Genomic DNA, 22,194 nt, shown 5'->3' on the forward strand with positions numbered 1-22,194 from the left:
CCCCAAGTGTCAAAGATCTTTCTCCTAGGCTATCTTCAAAATGGTCTATAGGCTAGGGTCACCTGGGTGGCAGTCAGTTAACTGTCTGACTCTTGGTTTTGGCTCAGGTGATGATCTCGGGGTCATGAGATTGAGTCCCACATGAGGCTCCATGCTGAGCAGGGAATCTGCTAATGTTTCTCTCTCCCTGTCCATCTTGCCCCTCCTCCATGCTCATGCACTCTCTTTCCCCCTCTCTCTCTAAAAGTAAATAAATAAATCTTTTTTATAAAGTTCTATAGGTTTGCCTTTAAATATATAACACATCTGAGTTCATTTTTTTTTCCCTGTAAGCTGTGGAGTTTAACTGACCTTCACTGTTTTGTCTATAGATGTCCAATTATTTCAGCAACATTTGTTGTAAGGACTATTTTTCCTCTATTGGATTGCTTTTACAGCTTTGTCAAAAATCAGTTGGTTATATTTGTGTGGTGTTATTTCTTGTTTTATCTACCTCTTTGTCAGTATCATATAATTCTGAATACATTAGCTATATAATAATACTTGAAAGGAAGAAAAATGATTCCTTTTATTTTATTCTTATTTTTCAGAATTGCTTTAGCTATTCTAGTCCCTTTGTCTTTCCATAGACATTTAAAATCATTTTTGAAGAGAATGTAATTGGTATTGTTTTTTTAAAATTTTGTTTTTCAAATGTTACAAATGGAAATATAATTAATGTTTTTATATTTACATTGTATCTTGAAACCAGTATAAATACACCTATTAGTTCTACGTGTTTTTTGTTTTGTTTTTAAGATTCCTTGGATTTATCTATATAGCTCATCAAGACATGCAAATTAAGGGAAGATACATTTCTTTTTTCTGATCTGTACCACATCATTTTCATTCTCTTGCCTATTGTGTTGGCTACAAATTTAAATACTATATTACAGTCAGTGGTGACTGTGGACATTCTCCACTTTCCTTATTTTAGGGGATGGCATTTAGTCTTTCACCATTAAGTATGATGCGAACTTAGGGCTTTATAGAAGTTTTTTCTCAGGTTGAGTTCTCCTCTATTTCTGTTTTTCTGAAAGTTTTTATTGTGAATGGGTATCAATTACTATGACCATGTAAACTTTTTAGCTTATTAATATGGTGGGATGTAGTAATTGATTTTGAAATGTTGAACCAGTCTTACATTCCTAGAATAATGATGTGTAATTCTTTACATATATTGATGAACTACATTTATAAAATTTTAATTATTTTTGCTTTTATTTTCATGAGAGATACTGCTTTATAAGGGTTTTTGGTGTTTTTGTCTGTTTTTGAAACTACCTTTGCCTGGTTTTTCTATCAGGATAAAACTGTCTTATAAAATGAGTTTGGAATGTTTCCTTCTCTTCTATTTTCTGGAAGATACCATGTAGAATTGTTGATTCTTCTTTAAAGATTTGGTAGAGTTCTCTAGTGGAAATATCTGGGCCGGGAGATTTCCTTTTTGGGAATTTTTTAAATTATTATTTCAATTTACTTAGTAGGTAGCTCTTCAAATGGTCTATTACTCTCAAATGAGTTGTGACAATTTTTATTTTTCAAGGACTTGGTCAATTCTATCTAAATTGTCAAATTTATATGTGTAGATTTTCATATAGTATTTCCATATTCCTTATTTCATTATTTCACTTTGAATTTCATTTCTTTATTTCACCTTATTTCAGTATTTCACTAGGAAGTCTGCAGTTTTTATAATGATATCCCTGCTTCATTCCTGTAATTCATGCCTCTTCTCTATTTTTCTGTTAATCTTGCTAGAAGCATTTCAAAGAACCAAAATTATTTTCTCATTGATTTTCTCTTAGAGTTCTATAATCAATTACATGAACTCTGCTCTTAACTTTATTAATTTGCTTATTTTTGGTTGCTTTGGTTTTATGTTGCTCTTCTTTTTCTAATTTCACAAGGTGGTATTTTAAGATCATTGATTTGACACTTCTTATTTCTAATACAAACATTTAATTCTAAAATTTCCTTCTTATCACAGCATTTACTACATTCCACAAATTTTGAAAAATCGCATTTCTATTTTAATGCAAATCAATGTGTTTTTAATTTCCTTGAAGTTTTCTTCTTTGATCAATGGAATTTTTTAGAAGTGTAATGTTTAGTTTCTAAGTATTTTAGGATTTTCTTGTTATCGTTCTAGAATTGATTTCTAGTCTGATCTACTTGCTCAAAGAACATACTCTGTATGATTTCACTTTATTTTTATTAGTTGACATTTTCTTTATGGCCCAGAATATAACCTTATTACAGCTTGGCATGAGTAGGAGTCTTGATCTTTGCTCGTGGGAGTGGGAGTAAGGCCAGTTTTTCTGTAGCATTTGTCCAAAGTAGAGTAATTAATGGACCACATTTTCTGCCTGACTAGATTGCCCTTTTCAGATCATATGGCTAGAGAGAGTTGATGTCTATTGTTTTTTTGTTTTGTGTTGTTTTGTGTTTTGTTTTTTCCATTTGTTTGTTTTGTCTATAATCACTGGTGTTTCTGGGCCCAGGCTCTCTATCCTCTTGTTTGGAATATATGATACAAAAAAGAAAAACTGAGTTCTCACCAAGATATTATTCCTCAGGTCCTGAGGTCTCTGGATCCCTAACTTATCTGCCTTCTCCTTTCCTTTCAGAATGTCCTTTTGTTTGTTTTACATGTCATTTCCAGAGTTTTTATTACACTTAGGAGAAATAGGGAAATCATCCTAAAAGTAGAACTATATTTTTAAAGTACTATTAGTGCCACATCTAAAGAAATATAATTGTCATACTGTGTCAGATTCTTAGTTTATCACCTTTTAAAACTCCAATGAAATAATGACAGACATATAACAAAATTTTGACAGTGAAAATTTAATCCGGATATGGCTCTTACTTACTATGGCAATAACAAACAAGGAGATTGAATTAGTGATCAAAAACCTTCCAACAAAGAAAAACTCAGGATCAAAAGGATACATAGGTAAATACTAATAAACATTCAAAGAAGAATACTGACTCTTTTTATTATTTATTTATTTTTAAAGACTTATTTATTTATTTGACAGAGAGATACACAGTGAGAGAGGGAACACAAGCAGAGGGCGCAGGAGAGGGAGAAAGAGGCTTCCTGCTGGGCAGTGAGCCCAATGCGGGGCTCTATCCCAGGACTCCAGGATCATGACCTGAGCCGAAGGCAGACACTTAACGCCTGAGCCACCCAGGCGCCTCAGTATACTGACCCTTTTTAAACTCTTAAAAAACAGAAGAAGAAACACTCTCAAAATGATTGTATGAAGGTAGAATTACCCTGATTCCAATGCCAAACACAGACAAGATTAAAAAAAATAAACTACAGGGCAATATCCTTAATGAACATTGATGTAAAAATCCTCACTTAAATCCTAGGAAATGAAAATCAACAGCACATTAAAAAGATCGTTAAGTGGGATTTATTACTGTGATGCAAGGATGATTCAACTTACAAAAAAATCAATGTGATATACCACATTAGCAGAATAAAAGATAAAAATCACATGATCATTTCAGTAGATGCAGAAAAGCATTTGACAAACTTCAGCATCTTTTTATTATAAAAACTTGCAAAAATTGGTACAAAAGGAACAAATATCAACATAATAAAGCTATATTTGAAAAACACATAGCCAGCATCATAATGAATAGGGAAAAACTGAAAAGTCCACAAAAAGATCATTAAAATTAATAAACAAATTCAGTGAATTTGCTGAGTACAAAATAGACATAAAAATCAGTGGCATAAATATATACTAACAATTAGTTATCTGAAAGAGGAATCTGGAAAACAATCCCATTCGCAATAGCATCAAAAATAATACATTACTTAGGAATTAACTTAAAGAGATGAAAGACTTAAACACTAAAGTGTCTAAAACACTGATGAAGGAAATTCTAAAGGATACAGATAAATGGAAAAACATCCCATGTTTCCATGTTTATGAAATGGAATAAGTAATATTGTTAAAATATTCATATTACCCAAAGTGATCTGTAGATTCAGTTTAATACCTATCTAAATCACAATGATGTTTTTTACAGAAATATAAAAAATTTTAAATTCATATGGAATCATAAGACCCCAAGCAGCCAAAGCAATCTTAAATAAAAAAGAAAGCTGTAGGATCACATTTCCTAACTTCAAATTATATTACAAAGCTGTAGGAACCAAAACAGTATGGTGCTGGCATAAATATAAACATATAGACCAATGAATAGAATACAGATTCCAGAAATAAACCCACACGTTTATAGTCAACTGCTCATTGATAAGGGCTCTAAGAACACACAATGAAATCACTTGTTCTTCAACAAGTGATGCTGGGAAAACTATGCATCTACATGCAAAAGAATAAAGTTGGATCACTAACTCACAGCATACATAAAAATCAAAACAAAGTGGATTAAAGACTTAAATGTAAGACCTGAACCCATAAAACTCCTAAAAGAAAACATAAGCAAAGACCTTCTTGACATCAATCTTGGCAAAAGATTTTTGGATAGGACACCCAAAACATAGTCAACAAAAGCCAAAATAGACAAGGGGGAACACATCAAGCTGGAAGGCTTCCATAGAGCAAAGAAAATAATCAAGAAAATGAAAGGAAATCTACAGAAAGGGAAAATTATTTGCAAATGATATATTTAATAGTAGATTAATATCCAAAATATAGGAGGAACTCATACACCTCAATATCAAAAATACAAATAACTCTATTTAAAAATGGGCAAAGTTCCTAATAAACACAAAAGAAATCTAAATGACTAACAATTGTATGAAAAAGTGCTCAACATCACTAATCATTAGGGAAATATAAATCAAAATCATAATGAGATATCACCTCACACCTATTAGAATGGCTATTATTAAGAAGACAAAAGATAACAGTGTTGGCAAGAATGTGGAGGAAAACGAACACTTGTGCGCTGGTAGGGGCAATGTAATTTGGAACAGTCAATATGGAAAACAATATGGACATTTCTCAAAAAATTAAATAGAATTACCATATTATCCAGCAATCCTTATCCTGAGTATATTTCCAAATAAAATGAAATCATTACCTTGAAAATATATCTGCACTCTCATGTTCATTGCAGCATTATTCACAATAGCCAAGACATAGAACAAACTTTACCATCCTTTAACAGATGAATAGGTAAAGAAAATGTTATACACATACACATAATGAAATATTATTCACCCTAATAAAAGAGGACATCCTGCCATTTGTGATATGGCTGGAACTAGAGGACATTATGCTAAGTAAAATATGCAAGACACAGAAAAAAATTACTGCATGATCTAACTCACACGTGGCATCTACAATAGTCAAACCCTGAAGCAGAAAGTAGAATCGTGATTGCCAGAGGCTTGGGGGAGGGGGAAATGAGATGATATTGTTCAAAGGGTATAAAATTTCAGTCATATAAGATGAATAGAAATTTATTATATAAAGTGACTGATGATAGTTGACAACACTGTTTTGTATAATTAAAATAAAATTTCTCCCCACCCCAAACACCGTGGTAGCTATGTAGAAGTGATGATATGCTAATTAGCTTGATTTTGGCACTCTTTTCACAATGTATACATGTATCAAAACATCAAGTCATACCTTAAATACATACAATTTTAAATGCCAAAGATATCATGATAAAACTACAAAGAAATAAAAAAGAAGGTGACCCAGCATTTAAAGTATGGGTCAGGAAAAAAAAAAGAGTAAATATGGAAGCTATTACATGTTTCTTTTCTTTTGAAAATGGTTTAAAAAGTGATAAAATGGTTTAGACAGTAGATTCATATCTTGCCATATATAATAATAAATAGATAATTGTTAATAAAACATGCTTTAATTTAATAATACATATGTACATTCACAGTTACAAGGCAAATGCATTATAACCAGAGCTTATTTAACAAGTAATATGGTTTGTTTGGGGAACAATGATGGTTTGAGTTGCCACATGTATTATAGAATTAAAAGTTCTACATAGTATTTAACTTTTTGGTTGTGAAAAGTTCTCAGAAATACTAAAAAAAAATCATGTGGATTTACCTGGGAGTTGGGGAATTTACTTTGTTTTTTTGTTTTGTTTTGTTTTGTTTTTGTTATTGTTTTGCCTGTGGTTATATGAGAACAATGTCATAATAGAAAAGCCCATTATACTTTTTTCTCTGAAAACAGAAACTCATAAATTCTCACTTCATTACTCAAAAACCTTAATAAGTTTACCATCTGTTTTCCAAAGCCTCATTAAACTTCTCAGAACTTTCCTAGTAGAACAGGGGAATGGTTCCCAGTCGAAGTCATGAGCAATATTGTAGCTATTTGACAGTTTACCAAAAATCTCATTGCTATTGGGAACTTTAAAATGTGGCTTATATCTGTTGTAAATATGACACTAGTATATCAAGGATTACTAACATATTCTTATAGTTGTTCCTACTAGATTTTTCTAGCCATAAATATTTTTCTTTACTACTTCTAATATCTTGTTTTTATATTTATGTATATGTATTTTTTAAATTATAATTTGATATAATATGGCCACACAGTCCTCTGACTTCAAAACAGGTTTTCTTTGAAAAACATCAATGAGCTTTACTCATTGAAATTCATAACAATTTCCCCCAAAATAAACAGTTAAAATATTCCCTAAACTAGTGTGTACAGTATATTAATCCTAAATTACTAAATTTGAGATCTGGAAGCCAAGGTAGTGCTTTTTTGCACAGTACAAAAAGAGAAGGAAAAAAACGATTGCTTTTCTATTTAGTGGAACAGTGCAGAGTATAGAAACGTATTTACATTGATTTGGTCTTTGGAGTCTTTTTCCCTAAAACCATTTCCTGACCCCAATCTCCACAGTCTCAGGGACTTTATGCTGCCATAAGATACCTTTTCACAAATTTTAGGTTCGGTAAGACTTAAATCAGAAATCAAGAAGAGACTTCCAGTAATACCACTTTTAGCTAATCTCTATATATCTTCATTTTCTCATTATAAATTTTGGATAAAATTCCTGTTGAGGGTCCATTTCTGGGCTCTCTATTCTGTTCCATTGATCTATGTGTCTGATTTTGCACCAGTAGCATACTGTCTTCATGATGACAGCCTCGTAATAGAGCTTGAAGTCTGGAAGTCTGATGCCACCAGCTTTGCTTTTCTTTTTCAACATTCCTCTGGCTATCCGGGGTCTTTTCTGGTTCCATACATATTTTAGGATTATTTGTTCCATTTCTTTGAAAAAAATTGATGGTATTTTGATAAGGATTCCCTTAAATGTGTAGATTGCTCTAGGTAGCATGGACATATTACCAATATTTTTCTTCCAATCCATGAGCATGGGACATTTTTCCCTTTCTTTGTGTCTTCCTCAATTTCTTTCATGAGTATTCTATAGTTTTTGACTACAGTTTCTTTGCCTCTTTGGTTAGATTTATTCCTAGGTATCTTATGGTTTTGGGTGCAATTGTAAATGGGATTGACTCCTTAATTTCTCTTTCTTCTGTCTTGTTGGTGTATAGAAATGCAACTAATTTCTGTGCATGGATTTTATATCCAGCCAATTTACCGAATTCCTGTATGAGTTCTAGCAGTTTTGGGTTAGAATCTTATGGGTTTTCCACATAAAGTATCATATCATCTGCAAACAGTGAGAGTTTGACTTCTTTGCTGATTTGGATGCCTTTTACTTCTTTTTATTGTCTGATTTCTGTGGCTAGGACTTCTAGTACTATGTTGAATAACAGTGGTGATAGTGGACATCCCTGCTGTGTTCCTAACCTTAGGGGGAAAGCGCTCAGTTTTTCCCCATTGAGAATGATATTTGCTGTGGATTTTTCATCAATGGCTTTTATGATATTGAGTTACGTACCATCTATCATTACACTCTGAAGAGTTTTCATCGAGAAAGGATTCTGTACTTTGTAAAATGCTTTTTCAGGATCTATCGGGAGGATTATATGGGTCTTGTTCTTTCTTTTATTAATGTATTGTATCACATTGATTGATTTGCAGATGTTGAACCAACCTTGCAGCCCAGGGATAAATCCCAATTTGTCGTGGTGAATAATCCTTTTAATGTACTGTTAGATCCTATTGGCTAGTATTTTGGTGAGAACTTTTGCATCCATGTTCTTCAGGGATATTGGTCTGTAATTCTCCTTTTTCATGGGGTCTTTTCTGGTTTTGGGATCAAGGTAATGGTGGCCTCATAAAACGAGTATGGAAGTTTTCCTTCCATTTCTATTTTTTGGAACAGCTTCAGAAGAATAGGTATTAATTCTTCTTTAAATGTTTGGTAGAATTCCCCTGGGAAGCCATCTGGCCCTGGGCTTCTATTTTTTGGGAGATTTTTGATGACTGCTTCAATTTCCTTAGTGGTTATACGTCTGTTCAGGTTTTCTATTTCTTCTTGGTTCAATTTTGGTAGTTGATACACATCTAGGAATGCATCCATTTCTTCCAGATTATCTAATTTGCTGGCATATAGTTGCTCATAATATGTTCTTATAATTGTTTGCATTTCTTTGGTGTTGGTTGTGCTCTATCCTCTTTCATTCATGATTTTATTGATTTGGGTCATTTCTCTTTTCTTTTTGATAAGTCTGGCCAGGGGTTTATCAATCTTAATTCTTTCAAAGAACCAGCTCCTAGTTTTGTTGATCTGTTCTACTGTTCTTTTGGTTTCTATTTCATTGATTTCTGCTCTGATCTTTATTATTTCTCTTCTCCTGCTGGGTTTAGGCTTTACTTGCTGTTCTTTCTTCAGGTCCTTTAGGTGTAGGGTTAGGCTGTGTTTTTGAGACCTTTCTTGTTCTTGAGAAAGGCTTGTATTGCTATTTACTTTCCTCTTAGGACTGTCTTTGCTGCATCCCAAAGATTTGAACAGTTGTGTTTTCATTTTCAATTGTTTCCATGAATTTTTTTAATTCTTCTTTAACTTCCTGGTTGACCCATTCATTCTTTAGTAGAATGCTCTTTAGCCTCCATGTATTTGAGATCTTTCAGACTTTCCTGTTGTGATTGAGTTCTAGTTTCAAAGCATTGTGGTCTGAAAATATACAGGGAATGATCCCAATCTTTTGGTACTGTTTGAGACCTGATTTGTGACCTAGGATGTGATCTATTCTGGAGAATGTTCCATGGGCACTCGTGATCTAGTAGTTTTGATCTTGCTTTGGGATGAAATGTTCTGAATATATCTGTGAAGTCCGTTATTCCAGTGTGTCATTTAAAGCCTTTATTTCCTTGTTACCTTTTGCTTAGATGATCTGTCCATTTCAGTGAGGAGGGTGTTAAAGTCCCCTACTATTATTGTATTGTTGTCGATGTGTTTCTTTGATTTTGTTATTAATGGCTTATGTAATTGTCTGCTCCCATATTAGGGACATAGATATTTAAAATTGTTAGATCTTCTTGTTGGATAGACCCTTTAAGTAAGGTATAGTGTCCTTCCTCATCTCTTATTACAGTCTTTGTTTTAAAATCTAATTTGTCTAATATAAGGATAGCCACCCCAGCTTTCTTTTGATCTCCACTGGCATAGTAAATCGTTTTCCACCCCCTCACTTTCAATCTGGAGGTGTCTTTGGGTCTAAGATGAGCCTTTTCCAGTCAGCATATCGATGAGTCTTGTTTTTTTATCCAATCTGATACCCTGTGTCTTTTGATTGGGGCATTTAACCCATTTACATTCAGGGAAACTATTGAAAGATATGAATTTAGTGCCACTGTATTGCCTGTAAGGTGACTGTTACTGTATATTGTGTCTATTCTTTTCTGGTCTATGTTACTTTAGCTACTCTCTTTGCTTAGAGGACCCCTTTCAATATTTCTTGTAAGGCTGGTTTGGTGTTTGCAAATGCTTTTAATTTTTGTATGTCCTGGAAGCTTTTTATCTCTCCTTCTATTATCAATGACAGCCTAGCTGGGTATAGTATGCTTGGCTGCATATTTTTCTCATTTAGTGCTCTGAATATATCATGCCAGTCCTTTCTGGCCTGCCAGGTCTCTGTGGATGGGTCTGTTGCCAATCTAATATTTCTACCATTGTAGGTTACAGACCTCTTCTCCTGAGCTGCTTTCAGGATTTTCTGTCTCTAAGACTTGTAAGTTTTACTATTAGATGTCGGACTGTTGACCTATTTTTATTGATTTTGAGGGGGTTCTCTGTGCCTCCTGGATTTTGATGTCTGTTTCCTTCCCCAAATTAGGGAAGTTCTCTGCTATAATTTGCTCCAATATACCTTCTGCCCCTCTCTCTTTCTTCTTCTTCTGAGATCCCAATTATTCTAATATTGTTTCATCTTATGGCATCACCTATCTCTTGAATTCTGCCCTCGTGATCCAGTAGTTGTTTACCTCTTTTTCTCAGCTTCTTTATTCTCCATCATTTGGTCTTCTATATCACTGATTCTCTCTTCTGCCTCATTTATCCTAGCAGTTAGAGCCCCATTTTTTTTTAATTTTTTTTTATTTATTTGACAGAGAGAAACACAGCGAGAGGGGGTACACAAGCTGGGGGAGTGGGAGAGGGAGAGGCAGGCTTCCTGCTGAGCTGGGAGCCCGATGTGGGGCTCAATCCTAAGACCCCGAGATCATGACCTGAGCTGAAGGCAGATGCTTAACGACTGAGCCACCCAGGCACCCCATAGAGCCTCCAATTTTTATTGCACCTCATCAATAGCCTTTTTGATTTTAACTTGGTTAGATTTTAGTTCTTTTATTTCCCCAGAAAGGGTTTCTCTAGTATCTCCCATTCTTTTTTCAAGCCCAGCTTGTATCTTTATATTCATAATTCTGAACTCTAGTTCCAACATCTTACAAGTGTCTGTATTAATTAGGTCCCTGGCAGTGGGTACTGCCTCTTCTTTTTTTTCTTTTTTTTTTTTTTTTGAGGTGAGTTTTTCCATCTTGTCATTTTGTCCATGGGAGAATAGATGAATGAGAGAACAAAATGTTAACAGGGTAACAATGACCCTAGAAAAATATACACTAAATAAACCAGAAGAGATCCAAACCTGGGGGGAAAAGAAAGGGAAAGAAAGAAATAAAATAAAAAGAATATGATCAAATATGATTTAGCTGGTGAATACATCAGTGCCACACACTAGATTTTGGGTGTATTTGGTCAGTTAGAAGAAACTGCCTCCCAAAATTTTAAAGAAAGAAAACTTTACATATGTACAAAAATAAGGGTAAATACGATGAAGGGATGGAATATGACTGTAAAGATGAAAATTATAAAAGATTTTATAAAAGGAATTAATAAGAAGTTGGTTGAAAAAAGAAAGAAGAGAAATTTAAAAAAAAGGGGAAAGAATGTGATCAGGCAGGAGACTAGAACAAAGCCATTCACTAGAGACTTAAGGTATATTTTGGTCTGTTAGACGAAACTGTTTCACAAAATTTTAAAGAGAAATCAACTTATATATATATATATATATATATACAAAAAATAAGGTTAACTACAATGAAGGGATAGAATATGACTCTTCAAATGAAAAATAAAAAAGATTTTTAAAAAAGGAATTGATAAAATGTTGGTTGAAAGGCAAAAAAAAAATTAAAAAAATATAGAAAAAGAAAAAATAAGGAAATTAAAAAAATTTACTTTCAAAGACTAAAGAATCAGGGGGAAAAAGACATGAATTCTATGTGCAGTATCCCCCTAGTGCTGTAGTTCTGCTGTTCTCATTGATCGATAAACTTGGTCTTGACTAGCTGTTCTTGCTGATCTTCCAGGGGAGAGGCCTGTTGCAGTGATTCTCAAATGTCTTTGCCAGAGGCTGGAGTGTATCACCCTTGCCTGGTGCCGGGCTAAGTAATCTGCTTGGGTTTGCTCTTGGGAGATTTTGTTCCCTGAATGCTTTCCATACAGTTTTGGAGAATGAGAAAGAAAATGGCGGCCTCCCAATCTCTGCCCTAGAGGAGCCGAGAACTCGGGCCCCACCCCTCAGTGAGCCTCCAGAGAAAAGCAGTTAGTCACTTCTGTCTCCCTGGTCTGTGGCCGCACTCCGTGCTCACCTGGCCTATGACCGAGTGTTTCTATCTCTGGCACACGACCCCATGTGGAGTCTCCAAACCCAGCAGATTCCTGTGGTGTGCTCCCACGCCTCTCCTCCCTGGGGGAGGAAGGGGAGTCTCCCCAGATCTGCTGCTTATTGGGGCCCTGCTGGAGGAGCAGTGGCCCAACTGAGCCCGGATCACAGTTTATGGCATCCCCGAGCTGAGAGCCTGTGCCTCGGCTCTGTCTCTGCAGCCAACTTCCCTGCTCCGATACCTGGGAGCTCTGCTGCACTCAGGCACCCCCAGTCTTTCTGTGACCCCGAGGGTCCTGAGACCACACTGTCCCAGCAAGGGTTCCACCTCCTGTTTAGCCACTGGAGCGATGTCCCTCAGCAGAGTTGACTTCTAAAAGTTCTGATTTTGTGCTCCGCGGCTCTATCACTTGCCAGAAGTGGCCCACGGAGTCTCCCTCCCCCGCCGTCTATCTTCACAAATATCGCCTCAGATTCACTTCTCCGCCCATCTTACCTTCCAGAAAGTGGTTGCTTTTCTGTTCAGAGAGTTGTTGCTATTCTTTTCTTTGATCTGTTGAGTTCGTAGGTGTTCAGAATGGTTTGATCCCTATCCAGCTGAATTCCTGGGACCAGTTGAAATTTAGGTGTCCTACTCCTCTGCCATCTTGCTCCTCCCCTGGTTCCATATAAATTTTAGGATCATTTGTTTTATTTTTGTTGAAACTACCATTGGAATTTTGATAGGGATTACATTGGATCTATAGATTGCTTTGGGTAGCGTGGACATTTTATTTCTTTTAAGATTTTCTGTATTTATTTTGAGAGAGAGTGAAAGCAAGAGAGAGAGAGAGAGAGTACACAAGTGGAGGGGAGAGGTAGTGGGAGAAGGAGAAGCAGACTCCCTCCTAAGCAGGGAGCCCAACCTAAGGCTCAATCCCAGGACCCTGAGATCATGACCTGAGCCAAAGTCAGACAGTTAACTGACTGAACCACCCAGGCCCCCAGGGACATTTTAACAGTATTAATTCTTCTAATCCATGACACAGAATATCTTCCCATTTATTTGTGTCTTCAATTTTTGTGTCTAATGTACAGGTCATATACCTCATTGGTTACATTTATTCCTAGGTATTTTATTCTTTTTGATTCAATTGCAAATGAGATTATTTTCTTAATTTCTCTTTCTGATAGTTCCTTTAATAACAAAGTACTAATGTATATAGAAATGTAGCATATTTCTATATATTGATTTTGTACTCTGCAATTTTACTGGATTTACTTATTAGTTTAATGTATTTTTGTTAGAGTCTCTAGGATTTTCTTATATAATATCCTGTTATCTGCAAATATATATATATTTGTAAATATCTAAGTCCCTCTGGTCTAACATGGTGTTTAAGGATGATGTTTTCTTACTGATTTTCTGTCTGGATGATCTATCCATTGATGTAAGTGAGGTATTAAAGCCCCCTACTTTCATTGTATTGTTATTTCTCCCCTTAGATCTTTTAATATCTACTTTATATATTTAGGTGCTTCCTAATTTCTTAAATATTAGATAAATATTATTGATTTCACCTACTGATTCATTTCTCTGCTCATTTTAGAAAGAAAAACAGACTTCTCTAAAAGGTTGTTATTGTCACTTGCTCTAATATATTTTTTTTCCCACTCAATCACTCATGAACTGATTCCTATGAGTCTTTTGCATCCACTTCTCCATTAAACTTCTTTGTCAAGGATAAAAATGCTAAATCCAATAGTCGATTTCCAGTTCTCATTTTACCAGCCTCTCTGTTTTGTCTTTCTCTCTTCCCTGGCAACTACTGCTCTCTTTTCTTTGCTGGTTCTTCCCTATTTTTCCTATATTTTATACTGTAGGATTCCCAGGATTAGCCCTTAATCCTTTTTTTCTACATACCCTCCACACCTTGATCTTGTTACTTAGACCACAGGTTTATTCTTTATCTCATCTATATGCCAACAATACCCTAAATTTTTGCCAACTTTGAATTTTTTTCCCATAAGTCTGCGCTGATATATAGAGCTATATACTTATCCTTGTCATTCTAATATGCTCTCAAATGTAACTTGTCCAAAATCAAAATCTTGGTCTTTCATGCCAAACCTGCTTTTTTCATAATTCCTCCATTTTAGTAAATGACAATGCTGTCCTTTCAGTTGCTCAATCAGATATTTTGGAATCATCCTTGATTCAACTTTACTTTCAAATCCCACACTTTCCTTATTGAAAGCTTTATACTTCTCTCCTTTTTTTTCAATCTTATTTCCAAAGAGCTCAGAATTGTGATTTTTTTCAGAATTATAATTTTAAAGACTTATGTTAATTCTTGTCACTTCTCTGCTCAAAAATCTCCCATGATTTTCCATGTCTGTCAGAGTAAAGCTCAAGAAGAGTCCATATAGCACTCCAAATTCTGATCTGTGTTATTTCTTTGACTTCATTTCCTATTAATTACTCTTAATTCATTCCATTCCAAAAATAGCCCCTTGCTTTAACTCAAACTCCCCTAGAGTGTTTCTATCTCAGGGTATTTGAAAGTACCCATCTGTCTGGAATTGTTTGTTTGTTTTACAGACATTCACATGGTTTATTCCTTTGTCCCCTTCAGATTTTGCACACATACCAATGCAGATTTTCCTGTCTTGCAGTCCCTTCTACACTCTTTGATCTTTTCTCTGCTTTATTTTCTTGACTATACTTACAAACATATTCAGCAATATTATATTTAATTTATTTATACCCTTATATTTTGTCTTTTGCCACTGGATTGTAAGTCCCATCATGATTTTGTTCTTGTCTGTTTTGCTCACTATTTTATCTTTCCACCCAGAGAAAGACTAAATGCATATTAAGCACTCAATAAATATTCATTGAATAAATGAATGATTAAATTTTGAAGAGAACTTAAGTTTAGTGAGATTTATGGGGTTCAGAAGAGCTTTATTACAAGCAGATAGTAAATAATTTGATGGATGTCATTGTGGATGCTCAGCAGATAGATGGACATGTAGGTCTAGGAGTCATATTAGAAATGAGTAATTCTAGTATTTGAAGCCCCAAGAAGGGGCCAGAGGTGACCACTGAGACAGAGGAAAGATAAATTGACATTGGTATCAAGAACCAAACTTGAACACAATCTCTGCCTCCTGCTTTCTCTTTTTACCTATTATTTCCTATGTACCACTGACTCCCCTGAAAAAACATATAAAAATTTTACAATGCCAATCTACATTAAGTAATTGGCTTATAATTTATAAGGTATGAATAATTGAAAATATTAACCCTTCTAAAAATTTCTGTATAATTAGATATCTATTTTTGATAACCAAGATATAATCCCCAAATTAATGAAGATGTGGCAGAATTATTTTTGAAAAAAGTTTGTTATATTTTTGCCTACTTGCAATATTCAAAATATTCTCCCCTTTACCAAGAGTGAATTGCATGGTTTTTTGTTGTTTTCCTTTTTAATAGTACATAGGCATGTCTCATATTTTCCAAAACTTTACCACCCTTTTCATATCTGATGCATTTAATATGGGTTGATATCAAAGGTAATTCAGGATCTGCAGGTGATATAAACTGGCTGCACAAAGAATGAAGAGATGAATAGGAGACTTCAAGGTTGAGTTAAGGCAACAGAAAATGCTGCTAGTTGACAAATCATATTGCCACTGAAGAGTATTGTTAAAAATAAAGCTTCTGAAATAATTATGATGGAGGGCTCCTGGGTGGCTCAGTTGATTGAGCGACTGCCTTCGGCTCAGGTCATGATCCTGGAGTCCCTGGATCGAGTCCCATGTCAGGCTCCCTGCTCAGCGGGGAGTCTGCTTCTCCCTCTGACCCTCCCCCCTCTCATGTGCTCTCTCTCTCTCACTCTCTCTCTCTCAAATAAATAAATAAATAAAATCTTTAAAAAAATTATGATGGAATAACTAAAATCATTTTTAGATTGAAATATTTAGGAGATTAGAATAGTTAAATCTTTACTGCTCTCTAGAATAAGTCAACATTTGCCATAGGAACCTATGAAATACTTTGAAGGGAATTACTCAGAAAGATTAGGTATTTTATGTATATTATACAGAATTTTGAATGAATTTATGTTGTGCTCTATTGTGCTCCTACTGCATGATCTGATAAAATATTCTGAAGGTGAATTATTTTACTTAAATAGTTTCCTGGTGTATGGCACATATTATGTTATGTCCCAATTGAATAGATACTTTGTATTGTTTCCCACTGTCACATACTACAAATTGCAAACACTATTACTAATGTGCATATCAATTATAATTCTACATCCTTTATTATCAGTATGAATGATATAGCAACAACTTTGTGAGTAATTTCATATGGTTTATTATCCTCTCGTTATCATCTTTGTGATGTTTATCATATAGACTCTATTAAGCATATGTATGTATTTGTCTTCTCTCAATCCTCTTGGAATTAAAACATTTTATGGACTACTGATGGTTTTCCATACCTGGTCACCAAAGCTGATGTCAGCTTTTAAAATGTATCCTGAGCATCACCTCATGATTTTACAAGCTAGTCTGACATAATTTCTGGTTTGAAAAAAACAAAACAAAACTCTTTTCTTTTTTTCTTTCTTTCTTTTTTTTTTTTTGCAATGTGGGCCACAAATTTCCTTAAGGATCCAAATGGGAAACATATTTCAAAAAATCCAAACAATTAGTGGGCCTTGGTTGTTTTTTTTTTTTTAACAATGAAGTACAACAAATTTAAACAATGAAGTCTAATAATTAAAATTAATTACATTTAAAATTACTGCATGATTATATTTTGGAATTGAACCATTTAGTTCCTAGTGCCATAAACATTCATAACTTCTCACTTTCAGCATTTCATATTCAATGTCTTATGTATGATAAATTGTAACTTATTCTAGAGAAGAATGAAGAACATTTTAAAAATTATTTCAATCCAAATTTATCATTTGAAATGTGTATAAAGAGATTAAAAAATTATTTTAAGCTACTCCCATGTTTTGTACTTTATCAAGAATAACATTTTATTCTGGTCAAATATATTTCTATCCAGCATTTATCAATACTGAAATGACTTTCACAGATAATAAGAATGCTTAGTATTTCTAGCTCTTAGACTGCCGTGTTTTGAAGTAAACCTGCAATACATATGAAATTTATATATTGAAAAAAATATTCACAGTTTCTATACATTTGATAGAATTAACTGATTAAAATTATGTTTGTTGAGCTTGAAAAAAACCTCATTATTACCTAGTTGTCTAGTTATTGTCAATGTGTTTTAAAGAAATTGATTTTTATTTTATCTGAAGCATTTCTTTTTCCCTTTCAGGAGCTGGAGTTTTCAAATCTTTTTGCTGTTCTTCACTGCATTCATTCATTCTTCGCTGCCAAAGTAGCTTGTTTGGACCCTCTCTTCTTAGGCCATCAGGCTACTGCTTCTGCTGCTGCAAGCTCTGCTACTGCAAGCAAAGCAAAGTATACAACTTGACATACGGAGCTTTGCATTGCCACTTACCATGACTATATAAAGAGAATAGACATCGTCATCATTTTAGACCCTGGAGAAACAATGATACCACCAAGTCAACAGTGAATTCAGTTTGAAATTTCAGCAGAAAACAAAGTCATAAGGGATCTCAAAAGCACTTCTGTTTTGGAAGGCATTTGTGAATAATCGTAAATGAAAATAACAGCTTGTTCTCACTCCTTTTATTTGTTTATTTCTACCAGTATTTCATTGACAGTGAAGACGAAAGAAGGAATGATTCAATGTATGTAAATAATATAAAAATTGTAAGCTACCTATAAATAAAAATGCCACCTAAATGGTTGTTTCTGTATTTTAGATTATTTTGTATGACAAATACATGTTGGGCCCGATCATGAACTGATGCCCTATCATGGAATTATGAGTGATATATAAAGGAGACAAAAAACCACATGGCAGCAAGGAAAAAAGCATACAAAAAAATTCATCAAAGAAGAAAGCCCTTTAATTTGCTGATGTAGATTTTTCCTTGAATTCTCATTCTGCGAAATGACACTGGCATTCCAATTTTGTTTATCTTATTGTCAACTATTCCTAAGATTTTCAAAAGAATAAATACAGCTATTCTATGATAGACAAAATGTAAAATGTACTTTTTCCTTAAATCACTGATATCAATGTTTTATCGCTGTTAGTGTCAACCAAATATGCTGAAATGTGTTAATTTAATTATGAACCAAGGAAACATTCATGAACCTCTTGTTCTTTCCTCCACTTATGGAGATTTATACTTACCTAATATGATTTGTTATGAAAGTTTCATAAATTTTCAGTGGCCCCAAAAACTTTTGTAGAAAAAATATCAAAAATGTTGTGTGAGAACCAATTCTTTGTACTCATAATTTTACTAGTTAATCATGGACTGAAATGACCTTAGAGTGTAGTCTCAGTTTTACTTATTTCAGGTAAATGACATTTTCCCATTTTAGTAATATTTTATGATAAAAATAAGGTGAGATATGAATATAAAATTTTAAATTTCTAACTTATCATGTCATAAAAAGTGATTATATAATGCCAAACTATGTGGGTTATTTTAGTTATCTTGTCTTAGTAAATGAAAGAGGATGGAAATTTGAAAGCATCAGAGTATGTGCCCCTGACTCAGATCCCAGGGATTATATCACCATTTGTTTAGTGTGGAAAACACTATCTGCCTTTTACTACAGCTGTACTGAGATCTGCTTTTAAACAACCAGCTGCCTATTAGAAAAAAGAAAAAAAATATTTTTTTAATTAACACACATGATCCCAACTAAATCAAACATTGTATAGTTCCTTATGAAGATGATGAAATACCCAATAAGGTGGTTTGATTTTTCTTTTTTAAACAGGAAAAGAAAAGTTATGTGAGAAGGAAACAAAATTATTTGCAAAAGGGACGCATGATCATTATGCTTTAAAGTTTATCAAGCTATTTCCATAATCATCATAAATTATTAATTCACTTTGTGTCTGGTTAATTCTTAAGCATGTTAAATTGAAAAGAAAAAGTGAAGATTCATAATTGTACCTGGCAAGAGTTAAGTTTGATCAAGGACACCTTATTAAAAGAACTGTGGCTAATTGGACACTACATAGTTTTGATACATTTTATCTTGACCATAAAATTAATATATGTTCATAATTGGGATAATACTGTGGAATTATTGCTTACTAAGTATTCACCAAATAGAACAGCCATTCTAAAGCCAGAAGTCCACCAAAAGCAGGCTTCAGTAAGCCTCTCTTGAGTCTATGGGGGAAGAGTAGAGAGACGCATCTGCCTCAGGGTCAGAAGCAGTAGTAGCCACTTCATTATAGAATCTCTGCTATGAGCTAGAGTTGTATCTTGGTGTGTGCCCCACATTGGGGCAACATTTATGTGTCCACAGTGTGATAATTTGGTCTACAGGTAATAGGAAATGGGCTAGTTAGCCAAAAGGAAAAAAATAGTTTTAAAACCTTATATATGTGTTATGTAATCATTTTAATAGATATGATCAGATTTTGTAAAAGCTCCATTTTAAATAACAAAAAGACAATTTAATTAAATATCCTTTTTGTTATATCATAAAAATCTTCTAGTCTGTGCTAGTGTGTATGATGAAGGAAAAGGTGCACAATGAGATATGTATGGGTGTATATCTCCTTGTACAACACACATACACACATATATATGTGTGTATTTGTATATAATAAAATGCTACCCACAAATTATATTAGAAGAATATATTTCAAGTACATATATTTAATATACTTAAATTTACACTGTAAATTGTAGCTTGAATTAAAATTTATAATACAATATTGTGTTTATTTTTGATACCATTGATAAAAAACTAACAGGCCTAAATTACTACTTAACATTAGTGGAGCACCTACCTATTAGAAAAATATTATTCTGATGTTCATCAATTACCAAATAGTACTTAACATTTTCCTCTACAGTGGAATGATTAACCACTGTCATTTGTTATAACTTGGATTATTTGAATGAGAAAGCTTAAAAATGAACAAAATACTCAGATAAATCTCTATTTCTCATGTAATTTATGTTTAGATGCATGAGATTTATTCATGAAATCCTAGTTTGTACTAGAGCACATTTTAATAACAGAATGCTTAATTATGTGTTAACCCCTCCAGTGCCTTGGGATACGTGTGTGTGTGTGTGTGTGTGTGTGTGTGTGTACACATTATACATATATGTATACATATGTATGTGTATATATATACATATACATATATATGCACATTAAAGGGTTCATTATAGTGTACATAGTGCAAGCTCAAAGGGAATATTATATTATAGGTACTTAGGTCAGAGAAGGGAGTTCAAATATCATTTGAAGTATTTGTTAACTACTATAATAATGTATTTTGCCTAATAAAGGATAACAATTAATTTAAGCTAAAGTATATTGAAGCAGGAGCATTTTTAATTTGTTATACTGCAACAAATATTTATTTCAAAAATACTTTAAGATAATATGAGTGTAATGTATACTCCAACATTTACCATCCAACAATATTTCAAGGGGAGAACCACCAGCTTATCATTCTTGCTCATTTTTCAGGCAAGTACCACTTTAGAGTTTTAAAGTCTTTGCTCACAAAGCTGTCATTAAACAGGAAGAAAAGTAATTACTTGAAAATAAATATCAAGTTCATATTAACCATGTAAGCAGAGAAATTTTCCTTTGAGTGCATTGGCTTATAGATAGACATTTCCTTCATTTGCAATGACAAAGCTTGTTCATAAACTTTGTTTACATGGAATGTTGGGTTTGAGAGAGGCTTGATTTATTATTGTGGAAAATTAATAATCCTAACAATTATTTAGAATTACTGCTAGAAATCAGCAGGTGGAGAAGCTTTAAAAGCACAAGGAGGATCTTGTGCTTAACTTTTTAAGGTAAGTGTACATGTTCCGATATTAATGACAAACATTTTGCTACTCTTAATAGTGCTGTACTCATGAGCTCTTCTTAAGGAATTGCTTTATTCATACCTCTAAAACTCTTGTTTATGATTTATTCTTATTCCTTAATACTTTAAAATCATAATTCACTTATTTGCACATTCGAAGTTGCTTTTGAAGATAAAATATTATAAATGTTATATATTTTATACATATTAAAAATGTAATGAAAATACCAGAAATATGAAATGTAAATATATTTATTTCATTTTTAATTGTTTTGGTGGATGTTTGTAAAATGTAAATTAATATCTGTGACAAAAAACTTGTCACTTCATTCTTTAAGTTCATTAATGTACTACTAATAAAACTGTACCTTTTATAATGAAGCATACTAGAAAATAAAAACAAATACTTTTTACTACTTTTGTGTATTTTTACTTCTTGGGTTTGATTTGTAAGTTTCACATGTGTTTAGAGAATGATTCTGACGAACTTAACTGCAATGAACAGGGGCAGATAAGAGCTGTCAGCCTGGGGTGCAGGTCTCTGGGGGGCATGATCTGTTCTGGTTCATCAATATTTATGAAGATTAGATATCTGACCCCTAAAGGCTCTAAAGATTGAAGAAAGATGCTGTTTGCCAAATTACTTAAACAACCAGACTTACAAAATTTGAAAACATGACAACTTTGATATTTTCAGTGGTCCATTGTGAGCCAAGTCTACATTGAGAGGATTGGTCTGACAGGGCATCATCATCTGCCCCATTTGTAACTGAGAAGACCACAGTTGTCTTTCAGGTAATTACAGTGCCATAAAAGAGAGTGATTATAGGAATCACTTTAAAACAATTATTCCAGTTGTTATTCCTGGTGATATCTATATTATTCCAGTTGTTAAATATATATATATCCATGTTTATATAGATCCCAAAAGAAATATAATTAGTTGATTACTGATGTACAAGTGCCTGGATTTAAATGCTTCTATAAATATATTCCTTCAAAAAGTGCAATATAAAACAAATAGATAACTGTGTTTTGGGTGAATGTATGAAGAATAATAGCAAAATGTGGGTTTTTAAAAGTTAACTACCTTTTAGCAATAAGTAGAATT

General features: G+C 33.5%; 1 protein-coding gene across 1 annotated transcript in view; it reads left to right on the plus strand.

The window, feature by feature from the left end:
• The window catches only part of SNTG1 (syntrophin gamma 1), a 942,975-nt gene extending 921,734 nt beyond the window's left edge, over positions 1-21,241 (plus strand). Inside the window, exon 19 of the mRNA XM_027616083.2 lies at positions 17,454-21,241. Within this exon, the coding sequence (XP_027471884.1) occupies positions 17,454-17,612 (159 nt within the window). The 3' untranslated portion in view covers positions 17,613-21,241. The remainder of the gene's footprint in view (positions 1-17,453) is intronic.
• The last annotated feature ends 953 nt before the right edge of the window (positions 21,242-22,194 follow it).

The sequence above is a fragment of the Zalophus californianus genome, chromosome 4 (assembly GCF_009762305.2).
Source record: "Zalophus californianus isolate mZalCal1 chromosome 4, mZalCal1.pri.v2, whole genome shotgun sequence".
In the NCBI taxonomy this organism is placed as follows: Eukaryota; Metazoa; Chordata; class Mammalia; order Carnivora; family Otariidae; genus Zalophus; species Zalophus californianus.